This window comes from Ochotona princeps, chromosome 13 (assembly GCF_030435755.1).
Source record: "Ochotona princeps isolate mOchPri1 chromosome 13, mOchPri1.hap1, whole genome shotgun sequence".
Classification (NCBI taxonomy): Eukaryota; Metazoa; Chordata; class Mammalia; order Lagomorpha; family Ochotonidae; genus Ochotona; species Ochotona princeps.
In genome coordinates this window covers 6,883,859-6,900,509 of record NC_080844.1, presented here as the reverse complement: position 1 = coordinate 6,900,509, position 16,651 = coordinate 6,883,859, and the positions used below count along the sequence as shown (strand labels likewise).

At 53.2% G+C, this 16,651-nt stretch overlaps 1 protein-coding gene across 2 annotated transcripts in view; it reads left to right on the top strand.

Annotated features, from left to right (window-relative positions):
• The window catches only part of WDFY4 (WDFY family member 4), a 231,424-nt gene that overhangs the window by 205,207 nt on the left and 9,566 nt on the right, over positions 1 to 16,651 (top strand). Inside the window, exons 48-56 of one of the 2 annotated variants that reach the window (XM_058671561.1) lie at positions 597 to 675; positions 2,032 to 2,151; positions 3,668 to 3,785; positions 4,364 to 4,473; positions 9,629 to 9,782; positions 12,126 to 12,217; positions 13,314 to 13,526; positions 15,310 to 15,460; positions 15,922 to 16,106. In XM_058671561.1, coding sequence (XP_058527544.1) covers positions 597 to 675; positions 2,032 to 2,151; positions 3,668 to 3,785; positions 4,364 to 4,473; positions 9,629 to 9,782; positions 12,126 to 12,217; positions 13,314 to 13,526; positions 15,310 to 15,460; positions 15,922 to 16,106 — 1,222 coding nt within the window. The remainder of the gene's footprint in view (positions 1 to 596; positions 676 to 2,031; positions 2,152 to 3,667; positions 3,786 to 4,363; positions 4,474 to 9,628; positions 9,783 to 12,125; positions 12,218 to 13,313; positions 13,527 to 15,309; positions 15,461 to 15,921; positions 16,107 to 16,651) is intronic. The other variant, XM_058671562.1, reaches the window with a different exon arrangement.

Here is a 16,651-nt window from a genome sequence, read left to right as displayed (position 1 = left end):
GAAAACAATCTCCCACCTCTGGTTCACTCCCAAAATTGTTGCAACAGACAGGACTGGGCCAGGCCAAAGGCAAGAGCCTGGAACTCCATCTGGGGCTCCCACAAAGGTTCGGGGGTCCAAAGGCTTTGGATCATCTTCAGCCGCTTTCCCAAGCACATTAGCAAAGGAGCTGGGTGGGAAGTGGAGCAGCCGGGACTCAAATAGGTTCCCATACAGGATGCTGGCATCGCAAGTAGCAGCTTAACCCGCTATGCCAGAACAACAGCCCCTTTGTGAAATTTTTGGAGTGGCGATGGAGTTGGGGAGGGGATGCAGCACAGAAGGCGAAGTCATGGTGCCCAGACCCACTGGGCTTGGCTCAGGACTTCTACCCAGGCTGCCCCGAAGGCAGCGTCAGCTCAGGCATCCTGTACAGGGACAGTGACTACAAAACCCTGACCTTGAGTGAAACTGGGTCAGGGCAAGAAGGACATGGGCCACGACCCTGGTTCACAGCACCACGGAAGCCATTGAGTGCTTTGGGGAACTTCACGTTCTCCTGAATGCCGCAGCCCCACAGAAAGCCCGCTGCGTCCCCTTTCTTGTCCGTGCCACAGGCATGCTGGTCACCTTCATGGTTTTCTGTCCCACAGGAAACACTCCGGTTTCGACAGGACCGTGCTGCAGAGGTGGCAGGTACGGTGGCTGTCCTGGAAGGGACCCCCTGGGAATGCAGAAGAGCTGGGGTCCCGGGGTAGAGGGAGGGAGATTGGAGAGTCACCTAGAAGGAAGCTTGTTCTGCTTAACTGAGCAAAATAGCTCATCTCTTTCTCCGACTGGAACTCGTGACTGTTATTCTTGCACTGGTGTGTGTGTGTGTGTGTGCACTGGGGGTGACTCCATGTACATGCATGTACATTCCTATGCATGAAGATAGACACACATGTTCTCTGTCACACATACATGCACACACACCTCGCCTCTCTCACACACATGCTGTCTCGGACATACATGCACACATGCATGTATACACTCTGACATGCACATACATACACCATACACAGTTTTTCTTTTTTACAAACATGCACACTCATATACACCCAGACACACGTGCATACACACTCAGATACATGAGCTCACATGCATGAGCTCACCCAACTGTCACACACATTTGTTCTCTCACATATATTCATGCACTTTCACACTCTCTCATGCATGCGTTCACTCCTTCACACACACATGCCCACACATATGCTCTCACCCACACATGTGCACACACACACACACACACACGAAGTGCAGGGGCATCTGTACTTGTGGTCCAACCCAGCTGAGTGTGACCTTAGCCCAGGGCTCCATTAAAGGAGCCAGTGCTGGATTGTGGGACAGTGAGCAAGTCATTCTTGTTCATTCCTGTTCACGACCCCTCCCGTGGGACAGGATGAGGCGAGGACAGACCCAAAGCATGTGGGCCTCTCTGCCCCACCAACACTCAAGACGGCAGCCATATTGTGTTGCACCTGCTTGTTCACTGGGTGACTGGCGAATTCTGCCCACATCCAGTCCCTGTCACCACCCATGACTGCTCATTCAAGCAGAGAGCCTCCTAGCATGAGTGTCTCCCTCCCCTCCCCTGCCACCAGTAGCCAGGGGCAGGGGCAAGGCAGACCCCAAAGCCAGAGGAAAGAAGCGCATGCAGCCCAATGGCCTGGCCCTCTGCTCTCTAATCATGACAAATGCGGCAGCCGCCAGTTCATGTGTCATGCCTGTACGGCCATGTCCTTCAGTTTCATAGCACTGCATTAACCTCTAAGTGCTTCGACCTGGGCTTTGGGTTGCTAGACTGAGTTTCCTCGTCTTCCTGGACCGCTCTTGGCTCCCCGATACAGCTGTTAATGTTCATATCAAGCTGGGGAGTGTATCTTCCTAATCTGCTACTGGCTCAGGCACAAGGTGTGCAGGAAACCACTCAGACTCCAGTACCTGCACGTGCTCACAGAGAGGACGGGTGACAGACCTGTTTGCTTCATGCCGCCTTTGTTCCTCTTGTAGAAACGGGAGATCAGCAATTTTGAGTACCTCATGTACCTCAACACCCTGGCCGGAAGGACATACAATGACTACATGCAGTACCCAGTGTTCCCCTGGATCCTGGCTGACTACAGCTCTGAGGTGAGGCATCCCCACGGGAGCTCCATGGGGTTTGCTCAGTCGGCCCATGCAGCCTCTTCTCAGGGGGTTCACTGTCCTAAGCATGTCACCATGGCAAACTGGGTTTGTGTCCCACTGCACCTGTGCATTGATCCACATGACCAACCCCAATTACTGCTGCAAGCTCAGAGGGCTTCCCACACCCACACCCCAAGGTAGACAAATGTAATCATCTGCTGAGCTGGCTATGGACCCACACAGGGTAGGAAGGGGTGTGAGCAGCTATCAGAAATGAAGTGGACCATGGAGTTCATTGCCAAAATCAGCACAGGTCTGCCCATGCAAGGGGACACACCTGGGACATGCTGCAGGGCTCTGACGTCATGCCAAGGCTCTGATCATCTACAGGGGAACATTGCGTTGTATGTCAAGAACAGAAGGTGCATGGGTCCCTGCTTCACACCAGCCTGGTCAGTACTGCCTGGGGTGGCCTGTTGACATACCACCAGGAAGAGACTCCCTCAGTCTTGTGGCCACCCTCTGTGAGTGCTGCCCAAGGCCCAGGCCTTTCTCTGGCAAAGCACACTCAGTTCTAACCTTTAACTCCTACCTTGGTAGGTGGCAGGAGGTACCAGTCCGGCATGGTGAACTCAAACACTGTGTTGTTTAAAATTTAGATTATTTACCACTATCTGAAAATTGGGAAATTTTGCCTTAGAGAGAAATACTCTAGATTTCCAATAATCTTTGGGTAATCATGAGAGCCTGGCTGCAGTGAGCCGTTCTGGCCTGGCTGGAGACCAGACCGGCATGTCCATCCCTTCCATCAGTTACTGGGGCCTGCATGCCTTGGAGATGGGGAATGGAGCTGGGGCAGTGGGGCATATATAAAGAAACAGAAACCTCTCTGGTGGTAGAGAGATGCCTGTCTCAGGCAACCTCAGCTGCCCTGCTACTAACACACTGCAGCCTCTCTGGGACTCCAGACCCTGGAACTGAATTTCAAGACCAAGGGCAAGTACCTTTCTTCCCTGCTGTCATGGTCACAGAAGGAAGAGACCTCCCCACAAAAGAAAGGATCCTGTCATGTCCATTCCCAAATGGATGGCTTCTGGCACCGTCTAAGGCCAGTTGGATGCTAAGCAGAGCCCCTGAACCATGGGAGTGAATTTCTCCAATGGGGGCAGCAGCCAAATGCATGATGGGCAAATCAAATTCTTTTTCTAAAGTCTCTCTTCTGAAACAGGTAGTCATGTTCTGACTTGGGTCAGCTTGGAACAGGTTCAGCGTGAACTCAATCTTCCCCTCCTCTCATTCTTCATCTCTCCCCTATTAAGTCTCTGTGGGTCACTGGCTCCAGGGCCATAAAACCTCAGCAAGCCAGCTAATGACCAGAGATGGGTCAGACCAAATGGCAATAAACCAATAAAGAGAACCATAAAACTAAGGAGCGTGGCTCCTGGGTGGTAGAGGGGTGGCGGGGGAGGGCTATTGGAAGGAGGCAGGGGTTCACTCCCATTGCACATCTGCCTTCCAGACGTTGAACTTGACAAATCCCAAGACTTTCCGGGATCTTTCAAAGCCCATGGGAGCTCAGACGAAGGAAAGGAAGCTGAAATTCATCCAGAGGTTTAAAGAAGTTGAGAAGACAGAAGGTGGGCAAGATTACAGTGTGTGTGTGTGTGTGTGTGTGTGTGCTGTGATGTTCCTCTGAGTGCCTTACAATGATTATTGATGACAATTGGGATGGTGTCTGATCCTACAAACAGATGACTGGCCCAGGAGTTAGCATTCCCGCTGCATCTAAAACCACCTCAGCCAGCCCAAGCTAACCTTTCTTGGTGAGGGGCTAGAAAACACAAGATTGTGCACAAACCACGCATGGCTTTCAGAGGCTTTTGCATCAAAGCAAACTTAACTCTCATTCCGTTTTTCCATGCCATTTTTGAAGACCCCCTTACACAATGAGCCAATACACAGAGAAGGAAATTGTAACTCAAAGTGTGAGCGACTTGTTGAGCAGCTGGGCCTATGAATGACAGAGCCCACCACTGTCTGCCTCGGAACCCGGGCTTCAGACTGTCCAGCTGCACCACCCTCTGATTGCCTTCCTGGGCAGCTCAGGCTCCTAAACATCAACCCAGGCAGCTTTCTCAAATGTTCTTCCTGCAGCTCTGCCCCCTGCACCAGTGCAGGTGGGGCAGCCACCCTCAGATGGGTCCTTTCTTTGCAGGGGACATGATGGTCCAGTGTCACTACTGCACTCACTACTCCTCAGCCATCATTGTCGCCTCCTACCTCGTGCGGATGCCACCCTTCACCCAAGCTTTCTGCTCTCTGCAGGTGAGTGTTCCCCCACCATGTGGAGACACACACACACACACACACACACACACACACACACACACACACACACCACTATACCGCACACACATGGACAGCCACTCCTGCCCATATGTCCAACAGAGACTTCAAGATTCTGAAAAACCAGTAGAGGTGTGGGCAAAAAGGCACTTGGCAGCAATAAGGTTTAATGGAAAAGGCAAAAGCAGGGATTTTGGAAACCAGAGAGGCAGGTGGAGTAGGAGGGAAAAAAAATCACCAGGAGAAGGAACAAAGGAAATAATGTGACTCAAGATGTGCCAACGCCTGAATCTCAGTGTGTGGGAATTCCAGTTCTCAGCGGAAGGAGCACAGGGGCTGCTTCTGTGGAAGCAATGTGCCTGGCTTCCTTCAGGTGTCCTCAGGGTCCTCGGGCTTCCTTCAGCATGTTCTGGCATCTTCTAGAACTCAGGCTGTTTCTTCCCAGCCTCAGTGTCCTTATGGGTAAAGCAGAGGTGGTGAGAGAGGTAGTCACCTTGGAGAGCCTTTTCGTGATAGTGCCAGCTTCCAGCAGTCACTAAATTACCTACTGTGTGCCTAGATTGCGTCACGTACCCTGCGGAAACTATTTTCAACCTACTCTACTGTTTTATTGTAAGGAACTGTACAGAACATCAATCGTATCCTTGTAGTCACTTTCAAGTCATGGATCACAGCGTACAACAGAGTCCCAGCAGTGTACTGTCCCCAGGCATCTGTACACCTAGCTGTGCTCCAATTCTCCCTGTCACTCCTCCCTCAGCGCTAGCCAGCAGTCACCATTCTACTCTCTGTTGCTGCAAATTGTTAAAGAAAGTAAGGGAGTCAGGTTCCTCAAAAAGGAGGTACTCTCTCTTTCTCTCTCTCTCTCTTTTTTTTTTTCATTTTGGAAAAGCAGAGAAATATGAGAGAGAGAAAGAAAGAGGTCTTCCATCCACTGGCCCACTCCCCAAATGGCCACAATGGCCACAGCAGAACTAATCCAAAGTTAGGGGCCAAGAACTTTTTCTGGGTCTGCAACGTGAGTGCAGGAGAGCAAGGACTTGGACCATCCTCCGCTGCTTTCGCAGGTGGTAAGGAGAGAGCTGGCTAGAAAGTGAAGCAGCCAGGACTTGAACCGGTGCCTATATGGGATGTCAGCACTGCAGGTGGCGGATTAGCTTCATAAGCTACTGTCCCTTTCACCAGTATACTCAGTGTTAGTCCAAACACCTGCCTCTGTCTGTGAATTTCACTTACACTAAGACTTGTAGGGATGGAGTCATTTGATGGTTATCCTTTTGTGACTTGGCATCTTAGATGCCCGCTAGGTTGATCCATGTCAGGATTTCCTGAATTTGAATGCTCTTCTGCTCCATCTATTACTTTGCTTCTCTGTGTACCCATGACGGGTACTTGGGTTGCTTCCGCCTTTGGTGTGCCTGAATAATGCTGCTGCTGTGAATCCGGTTGTATACTGTCCACTCACCCTTATCTCCTGGGACTCTCACAGGCTTCCTGAATCTCTTGGAGGTGCCCTGGGTTGCAGCTCAGGGGAACTCCTGGGCCAAGGTGAGGTCTATATAGATCACTCAGCGGGAAACAGTGTTCAGGAAAAAAAGGGCACATGTTCAAGGTCATGTCTTCAGTAGAAGGGGGCAGGTCCACCTACACAGTGGTACATGGGCCACACAGATGCGGTGGAACCTGTAGACAGTGTGTGGGAAGCATGACCCTCTCCCCCACAGCCCTATCTCATGCACCCAGAGCAGGGTGACTGCCAGGTGCTGTCTCGGGGAGACAGTCTGCTGGGGCAGTAGAAAGCAGCCGTAAGGTTCTTGAAATTGCTACCCTTAATGTGCTCTACAGAGAGCTGTGGGGGGCATGGAGGTGCGAACAACGGCCAAGAACCACAGAACAGCACACTCTGATCCCTGGCATGAGCCACCTGGTCTTGGGGTGCACTCCTCCATCATTGCTGTGAGGGTTTGCTTTTCTGTCTCAAACCTGCTATGACAGTGACAGAGTCTTAGAAGCCACACGATATGAGATATGTACAAGGGTCCTTCCAAAAGTTTGCAGAAAATTTGTATTTGGTAAAAGCATGAGTGGATTTCAAAGCATGCGGCACTGAAATACAAGTTCTGTAAGGATTTAGGGACCCTGGGGTGTGAGCTCTGAGCAGGTGGCACGTGCCAACCGTGTGCTCTGTTAGCCCCACCCCTGCCTGCAGGGCAAGGGGACTGCTGTCCTGAGCTCACAGCCCCAGAAGATTCAAAGTCTTGGGCATCTTCCTGCCTTGAGTCAGATCCAAGAGCACCCAGGAAGTTGAATTGCTGGAAGGCCACGCCCCTGCAGGGGTTGAGGCCCATTAACCTTTTTCTGCTCCGTTAAGAACACCAGTTGCTCTTGGACCTGAGACCAGCCCCAGCCTGGTTGGGACCCAGCAAGGACACAGCAGCGGTGGTGGCTGCTGCTGCTGCATTTAATAAGCCATGGAAATAAAGTGCTGTGTTAATTAAGTCACAGCCCGTGTGCAGTCAGCTGTTCCCAGCGGTGGGGAAGGGTTTCTGGAACCACCTGAGGCGAGATGGCAGGGTTTTGTGCAAGACAGATGCCAACTGCAGACAGAGCTGGGAATTCTAGGGCAGTCCTCAACCTATTTTGGCTGCATGCCTGGGAGCTCACAGAAGGGTGCCAAGGTAGTAGGGTCAGGGCACCAGGTGCACATAGAGGAAACGACTGGGAGCAGGGATTCCTGGTCTGTACCCATGTCGTGGGAGCCCCTCCTGGCATCTTCACTTCCTGTCCTTGGCATAGCACCTGCTTCCCTAGGCCCCAAGGGTCTCCTCCCAGCACCCAACACTTCCGGCAGGGCAGGTCCACCTGGATGCAACCTGCCTGTTCAGCTGGACTTGCTGAGCTTCAATCTGATGGCAGCAGCCCTTGGTGGCCAGCCAAGCCCAAACTGACTTCCAGGTTTCCAACACAGACTCAGTGAGGAATCTGAAGAAAGCCATGTGTAATGGAACCAGACTGTCCTGCTTTCAGAACTTTCTAATTGGGAGTGCTGGATCACAAAGCCTCTCTTTCCCCTGTCTTGTATAGTGACCCTAACTGGTGGGCCGCTGTGTGTGGTTCTCTATTCAACTCCGCTCTGTTGATGAACGACAGGGCAAGCCTCTTTCTTTCTTTTTTAAGAAGATCTATTTGAAAGTCAGAATTACAGAGAGTGAGGGAGAGACAGGCAAAGAGAAAGGGGAGCAGCTTGGAACCTGCCCACGTGTTGGACAGGAACCCACCAACTTGAGCCACCATTGTTGTGTATTCCAAAGTCTGCTCTGACAGGAAGCCAGAGAAGGGACCCAAACCCTGGGACTGTGGCACAGAACGAGGGCAGGTTGACCCCTGGGCCACATGCCCACCTGCAGGGTACAGAATCCCTAATAGGGCAGCATCAAAGCAGACCCTGGCTCTCTGAGAAGTGCTTCATTTCCTCCAATCTCTAGACTTCATTTTGGTGCTTCATTTCATTTGCCTTGAGCTTATAGCTTCTGTAGGTGCAGTCAACCTGGCTGTGGTTCTTTCTGTTTTCTGGTAGTTTGCTCCCCAAATGCCCACAAAGAACTGAACTGATCCAAAGCCAAGGACCACGCAGGTGCAGGGTCCCAAGGCTTTGGGCCATCTTTGCCTGCTTTCCCAGGCCACAAGCGGGGAGCTGGATGGGAAGTGGAACAGCCAGGACATGGACAGTATCCATATGGGATCTTAATGCTTAAAGGAGAGCATTTGCCGTGGAGCCTTTGCACCAGGCCAAATCATGCATCTTTGATGCTCCGTTCTCAGGCCCACTTTCCTTTGTTTTCCCCTTCTTTCTTTCCTTCCTTCTTTCCTTCCTTGAGAATCCAGCCCTAACTGCAGCTCATTCTGGCATCCACCAGAGTTCATGTCAACCCACCGATTTACAACACAAACAGACAAAAGTACTCCACTCTTTCTTCTAGGGCCTTTGGTGTTTCCTTTTGTATTGCAAAAGTGAGAAAACCCATTAATTTGGAAGCAAATGTATGCAAATACATTTATTAATCTAGGAAATAGGAAAATCAGTTATTGCTTCCTTTATAAATAATACAAGCTTAAGTTTTAAAGATATTACTTTTGCTAAAATGCATTAGACAGCTGTGAAAAAAATATCATTTCTCTTTCCGGTAATATCTTTAACCAGATTTGTAGCACTAACAATATTTCGTATGTATATATTATTTTTATTTAATACAGGTAATCTTTTTTATTACCAAATCATACTGTTTCTCCGGAGATTACCATCAGCATTCATAAAAGCTACACGAGGAAAACAGGGGGACGAGGCGACATCGCTGTGCTGTGGACGGCAGCCTGCAGCGGCAGATTAAATGCACACAGCCCAGGCTGAATTTTAACGAGTGATTTGTTTGTTGCAGATTCATTTAGACCTCCCTTCACTTGATCTTTTGATGCCACTTTGAACCTGATGGTGGACGTCCATCCCCTAATTTCTGTCAAGAGCAAAGTGACCTCTAATAAAAATGCCCCATGTATTCAGTCTGGTTGAGACCCATCAAGAAACTAGAGCCTCTGGGTAACTAGATTGCCAAGCAACTACCCGTGGGGTCTCACTGGGTCCTCCCAACCAATGCATGTCCACTGGGTAGCCCATGTGGGGCCTTCATGATATGTCCTTCCCTCCTTGGCCTTCACAGGGTGGATCAAGTTAGCACTCAGATCCAAGGATTTCTCCTCAGGAAATTGGCCAGGGGCAGCTCTTGCTGCCTCATCACATACAAAGTGCGCAGCTCAGAGCTGGCTCTGCGGCCCCAGAAATGACATGACTCGTCTGAACTCAGATTCCCAATGGGAAACAAGGATCCGCATTGATCCTTCCTTTAGCCTTCCTCGAAGCACAGGTGCAGGATGCCAGAGGAAGTCGAATGAATGAATGAACACATGGAGCACCTGATGGATGATGAGTGTGTGTGCGTTGGGTGGGGATGGCAAGTAGAAGCAACACAGAGACCTGTAGATAGAACTCTGGACCTGAGGCCCAGCCCACACAGTGGTGCCTGGCCAGCGGGAGGGCTCCAGGCACGCAGCAGGTCATGCCCGCCCCTTTTCCCCACAGGGCGGAAGCTTCGATGTGGCAGACAGGATGTTCCACAGCATGAAGAACGCGTGGGAGTCGGCCTCCAGGGAGAACATGAGTGACGTGAGGGAGCTGACCCCAGAGTTCTTCTACCTGCCCGAGTTCTTGACCAACTGCAACGCGGTGGAGTTCGGTGAGTAGCGTGGCTCAGGAGGCCGGGTGGGCTCTGGGTCCTGGTGACCGGCGTGATCAGTATCTGCTGGGGCTCTCCATCAGGCCTGGAGCCACCACCGGTGGAAGCACCCTGGTGGGGATGGACACTGTGCCTCCTGCTAGAGGCAGGAGCCCTTACTGGATGAGCCCCTACCTGTCCTGCACAGTCAGTTAACCTGCGCTCTGGGAAGGGGCAGGCTGCTGGCTGGTGGTGGCTGTCTTCCTTCTTGCACTTCGGACGCCATGGTCCACATTGAACCTGCCCTAGAGGAGGAAGCAAAGATTCAGGAGGTTCTGCTAGGCCAGAGCCTCTGGCTCCTGCATGCAGCTCAGGAGCCTCCACTGCAGACATGCATAAGGCCAGAGCAGGGTGGTCTGCAGCGGGGGTCGTGTGTATGCACAGGGAGGCCAGACGGGGTGGGGGTGGTGAGCCATGGAGCCAGGGGGCACCTGCTGTGCACATGGCACTCACGGGCCATCACCAACACGCACCTCAAACCCCACAGCTCCCCTCCCTCAGAATTCCCCTGGTTCTTGCAGGCATTCCCACATTTGCCTCAGCCAGGCCAGGGACATCCCCAGGGGCAGGGGAGCTCAGCGCAGGTGGGAAGTGCTCATCGCTGAGCAGGGTTCAGAATCCCCCTTGCCTCCAGAGGGGTGAGGGCCCCACGAACCCGGCTGCCACCCAGCAGAGTGAGGCCGGGATGGGACTGAGGCAGAAACTGCGGGAACTAGAGGAGGTGCAGCTGGCCAGCCTACAGTCAGCACCAGCCAGAGACCAGCTCTGCCTGGGAAATGCAGCCAGTTCTCCAAGAAAGGCATGATGGCTTGGTTGTAGGAATGCCTGCTAGAGGCAGCAGTAGGGGTAGGAGTCATCCAAGGTCATGCCACAGCAGGGCAGGGCCAGACCTGGACTTCCAGGTGTTATTGGAGGATAAGTGCTTAGTGAGTCCCTGCTGTGGACAAACAAGTCTGGCGACTTGATGCACTTGACAAGATTAGGTAGGAAGTTGGTCTGAAAGGGACTGGGGGACCTGTGTTGTGCTGGTCGCCAGGACAGGCCTGCCTGAGAGGGCTGACAGGTGCACTGAGGTTGGTGGATGAAAAGGGCAAGGTCAGGCACAGCTCCACAGGCCAGATTACACAACAAAGGTTCTGGAGAGTTCCATCCAACCTGCAGCTAAGGCATAGAGAGCAGGCATCGGCACCCAACACTGCCAAGCACGTATGGGCCTTTTCTCTTTTTTGTACTCCTACTAGCATGGTGAGGTAACACCTGTGATCAACTTGGTTCATAGGTAGAAAGACTGAGTCCCAAAGAGGATAAGTTCCTTGCTCCAGGATGTACATTGAGTGACCAGGGGAGAGGAAGAGAAAGATATGGGTAGGAAGCCAGACTCCCCTTCTATTCACCAGGGAAGCGTCACATCCAAGTCCTTGCAAGAAAAATCATTGATGTGGTGCCCAGTGGCTAAATCCTCACCTTGCACACTCCGGGTTCCTATACAGGTGCTGGTTCATGTCCTAGCTGCTCCACTTCCCATCTAGCTCCCTGCTTGTGGCCTGGGAAAACAGCAGAGGATGACCCAAAGCCATGGGACTCTGTATGTGTGTGGAAGACCTGGAAGAAGCTCCTGGCTCCTGGCTTGGAATTGACTTAGCTTGACCATGTGGACACTTGGGGAGTAAACTAGCAGCTGGAAGATTTTTTTTTTTTTATAACTTCTTAAAAAAATTATCTTATTTTTATTAGAAAGTCAGATATGCAGAGAGGAGGAGAGACAGAGAGGAAGATCTTCCATCTGCTGATTCACTCCCCAAGTGACCGCAACGGCTGGAACTGGGCCTGTCTGAAGCCAGGAGCCTGGAGCCTCTTCTGGGTCTCCCACATAGGTGCAGGGCTCCAAGGCTTTGCGTCATCCTCAAGTGCTTTTCCCAGGCCACAAGCAGGGAGCTGGATGGGAAATGGGGCTGCCGGGACTAGAACTGGTCCATGCAAGGCGAGGACTTTAGCCACTAGACTACCACACTAGGCTCTATATATCTTCTCTGTGTAAATCTGCTTTGCCAATAAAAAATAAATAAGTCTTTTTTTTTAAATCACTGGTGTGACCCCCAGAATCTAGGAGGACCTCATAGAGGAGACGAAGTTTGGGGACCAAGGAGAAGGGGACGGCAGGCAGGTCAGACAAGAAAAGGTGAGGGTTGTATGGGGCACGGCTCCCACCTAGCCGCCAGCCCTGGAGAGTAGTAGCTAGCCCCAGTTTTACACCCTGTGGTGTGGGCTCCCGTTTAACTCCCTACTGCCTCTCCTCCCACTCAGGCTGCATGCAGGATGGGACCGCACTAGGGGACGTGCACCTGCCCCCCTGGGCGGACGGAGACCCCCGCAAGTTCATCAGCATGCACAGGCAGGTGAGTCTATTGCGCCCTGCCCTCCTCTGCTGGGCTTTCTGCCTCTACAGAGACTGCTGGTCCCAGGGGATTGGGGAAGGGGGACTTCTCCAAGTGTCTGAAGAACCTGGAGGAGGGACTGGGGTCTGCCCTTGGGGTTTGACAGGCAAAGGTGTTGGTTCTGGGCACCTGCAATGACTCCACCCAGCTCTATATTGTACCGTGTATTGTGGGCACCTGGCAAGAAGTGACTGCAGACTCCACTTGAATGTCAGCTAGAGAAAATCAGGGAGGGTCCATAGCTGCCCAGTTCAAGGGGTTTGGAGGCCCCAGGAATCTCCCAGTGGTCCAGGGATTCTCCAACACTGGGAGAGACTCTGGGTGTCTGATATGGGTAGAGACCCAAAGCACCTGTTCTGGGTGATTCAGTAAGATTCCCACACCCAGTTATCTATGATCTCTTGGTCCTTGAGCCAGATGGAGTGAGATAGATTCAGGGAGGCCTCACACCTCTGATCCCTGCTGCTTAATTCAAGCATCACACATAAGCCTGTTGCGGGGGACAGAGCAGGGTGACTACATCTACCGCAGGAGCTAAGAGACAGGTGCCAGGCAGCTCTGCCCCAGACACAACTAAATACTCACACTAGACCTGCAGGGGAGGACAGTGGCTGTCCATTCTGCAGATGCTCAGACTGAGGAACTGAGGTGGTAAGAGGGGTGGGAGTGGCCATGCTGGGGGCCAGTCCCAGCCAGGGCACACCGCCCCCCTCTGCTGCCCCTTCCCCGAGTCACAACAGTCTCCGTGTCCCATGTTGATTCTTGGCATTCCCTGCCGATCCCCAAGCTCCATGTTCAGCCTGTTCTGCTTTTAGCTGTCCCTGTGAGCCTCTGGACCACACACAGAGAGAGGCATCCTGCCCTGCCTGTGGTTGTTTTCATGAGCTGGAGGAAGGGTAGGGGTCAGATCGGGTTCACCACCTAGGAGAGTTAAATCTTGGGACCCACTTTGTCCTTGGACATCAGCTGTGCCTCCTGTGAGGAGCCAGCACCCAGGATGTGCCCGAGCCCTCCAAGGCCCTCATGTTCCCACATCCCTCTGGGTTTTTGTTTCCAGGCCCTGGAAAGCGACTTTGTCAGCGCCAACCTCCACCACTGGATAGACCTCATCTTCGGATATAAGCAGCAGGGTCCAGCTGCCGTGGAGGCCGTGAACACATTTCACCCCTATTTCTACGGTGACAGAGTGGACCTTGGTGCCCTCCGGGACCCCTTGATCAGAAGCACAATTCTGGGGTTCGTCAGCAACTTTGGGCAGGTGCCCAAGCAGGTACGGCATGCCAAGGCAATGCGTCTGTCTTTTCTCCAAAATGTGAGCTTGGGGGATGGCAAGGAGGGGACTGAGGAGAGAGATGGCGCTCTTGTGTGCTGTCACCATCAGGGATCAGCCTGCGGTGACATCCCCAGTGCCCATGGAGAAGATGAGGACATCCTTTAATGGGGAAGACCTCTTAAAGGATGCTGTGATAACAACACGTGTGCCTGACGTGTGTCTGCTGGACGGGGATGCTATAAGTGAAGAAATGAAGACATGCGAGAGGGGGTGGTTCAAAGAGTGGTACCCAGTCCAAAAGCAGGCAGCCCCGTCACTTAGGCATCTGATTGGGGTGACAGGTGGCAACGACAGAGTGTGTGAAAGCCAAGAAGCAGAGAGAATGCTCCATCCCAGCGTGGATCTTGGACTTGGCTGCTTAGGCTCTGCCCAACTCACTGGGGGTAGATATGGCCCTCTTCTCCCTAGGCTGAGAGAGAGAGACAGAGAGAAGCTGGATCCCATTTGCCTTTTATAACCACCATAACCCAAGGCTCACCTCCCAAACCTCATCAATGGACTGAGTTTCACACTCTTAGTAGCATCAGTGTGAGTTCAGGAGTCATGGTCTATTCAAATCACAGCATATGGGACTTAGAAATTAGATAGGCCAGTCATAGCAGTCTGTAGAAAGGAAATAAACTCAGGAAAGGAGTTTAGTTGCCCAGTGGTGGCACCAATGAGTAGCCACAGAGCTGGATTCGGATTTGCCCTAGTGATAGGCCACTTAAGGGATTTGCAAACACTATCCAGGTCATCATCAGAACGAGAGTTCCCAGGTGGCGCCAGTCTGAAGACAACCTTGAGGTGCCCCTGAGTTGTCCACGGTTCCTGGCAGGAACTGTGCCTACAGGGACCCAGCCTAGGGACACTGACAGAGATACTTGGTGAGAAAGAATATGCATTTGCAAGTGCTCATGGGAAAACCCATCACTGTGATCTCCATTGGGATCTGTCACCCATCCCGCTGTGCTGGGCAGGTTAGCATTTGAGCAGGGCTGTAACAAGGAACCCTCCTCAGGATGGCTGTCCATCAGACCTGAGCCAACCCTGCCCCCTGCTCCTGCGCACATCCAGAGCCCACTCATATCTGAGCCGGCTGCCGTGGACCACCCCAGGGTGCTGCTGTCTGGCAGCCCTGGGAACTGCAGAGGCTGGTGGGGGATAGAGACAGCCTTGGGGATTATGGAGAGGAGCTGGTTATAGCCGGGGTTCTGGCCCAGGGGCCGGTTCTCCGCCATGTGGCTCAGCCTCGGGCTTTGTCCCGTTCTGTACAACCCTGGGCACTGGGGACATTTAGATGGCAGAGATCTGAAGGTGACAGTAAGAGCAAGAGAAGCCACCGATGGGGTTCACCTGTGCTCTTTGGACAACTGGAATGAAACCATGCGAGCAAATCTGTGTTAATGCTTTTTGAAGGTTTATCAGGGAAGGAAGACTTGAGAGCTAGTGTCAGCAGGCAAAGGGAGACACACGACCCAGGGAGAGGAGAGGACCCACTCTGAGCTTGAGGACCAGGACCTCCTTAGCAAGGAGTCTTTGTCCAAGCAGGCAGATTTAACAGCCAGGACTGTGATTCATGCAGCTAGAGAACATAGCTGCCCCAGGTTCTGACACTCAGGCCCCTTACCTGCCACAGCCGAGGGCTGGAGCACTGTATGGGTGCCGCTGGGGTGTGCTGGGGTGTCCCCCTATGCCCTGGTGACCCATGTGCTGTGTGCTGGCCCCTTTGCCCCTCCAGCTCTTCACGAAACCACACCCAGCCCGGAGCGCCGCAGGGAAGCTGTCACCCACGAAGGACATGGTCGCCACCCCTGTGGGCCTGGCTGGCCACCCACAGCCCCTGTTCTACAACCTGCAGGCACTGAGGCCCTCCCAGGTCACAGTCAAAGGTGATTCCCGGGCCCCTGCACGACTTGGCATCCCCTGTTCCAGGGTTGGGGCAAAAGGCCAGCCCCATGGTGCGTGCAGGCAAAGGGGACAGCATCAGCAGCGGCCCCTCTTCATTTCCAGCCTTGCACTGTGTAGGGCAGTCCAGGCAAAGTCTCCCCTTTACAGGGGTCACCAACAACTTGCCCAGGGTACCCAGGCTTGGAACACTGTCTGAGATTGTGCTCTGGCCAGGGTTCAATGGCTTGCAGAGTCAAGCTGGAGGGGGCCAGGAGTCCGGCGTGGTACATGCCCTGGGGACCCCAGATGGCTGTCTTAGCCTCTCCTCCTCTAGCATCACCCCTGAAGTCCACATGTGATCACGTCACACAGGAGAGGGGGACCCAGACAGCTCCCTTGCTTGTGGCCCCTAGCATAGGTGTTGCACCTGCTGCCTGGGCTCCACCCACTCACTGGGGGGTAGATATGTATCTTTTCTCCCTAGGCTCAGAGTCCCCCAAAGGGGCCATCGGCCACATCGTCCCCACCGAGAAGACCGTCCTGGCTGTGGAGAGGAACAAAGTGCTGCTGCCCCCGCTCTGGAATCGGACCCTCAGCTGGGGCTTTGACGACTACAGCTGCTGCCTGGGGAGCTACGGCTCCGATAAGGTGAGCACGGTGGGCTCCACCGTGCACCTGCTGGGGGAAGGAGGGGCTGGGCCCTGTGGCTCTGAAAGAGCCCTTTCTGTACCTGACTTCCAACCCACACTGCGAGGTGCTTAGCTGTTGCCGGCTGGTGGTGTGTTCTCGGAGTCCTCTGGACTGGTGCTGGTTCTGGGTGCGTGGGAGTCAGGGCTTCAGACTCAAGCAACACAGCTGTCTGCTTTGTGATTCCCGCAGGTCCCCCTCAAGCCATCCAATGTCTCTGCCTTGACCCTGCCCACCTCACCCTGTTGCAGCCATTGAATGTCCAGCCCTTTGGGCTGTCTCCCACCCTTCCCTCAGCTTGTCCCCCACACTTCATGGAAGAGCCATGGAAGCTGATCCCAGATGTCCCCCTTCCCTAAGAGCTATCTTGATCGCCTCACCCCAACCCCAGCTGAGCAGCCGCTCCCTGGGGTTCATGGGTGTGTGTCTGTGCTTGCCCACCAGTCTCCCACCCCCCACCCATCTGCTGGAGAAGCCTGTGGTGGCCTGGATTTTGTCACCAATGC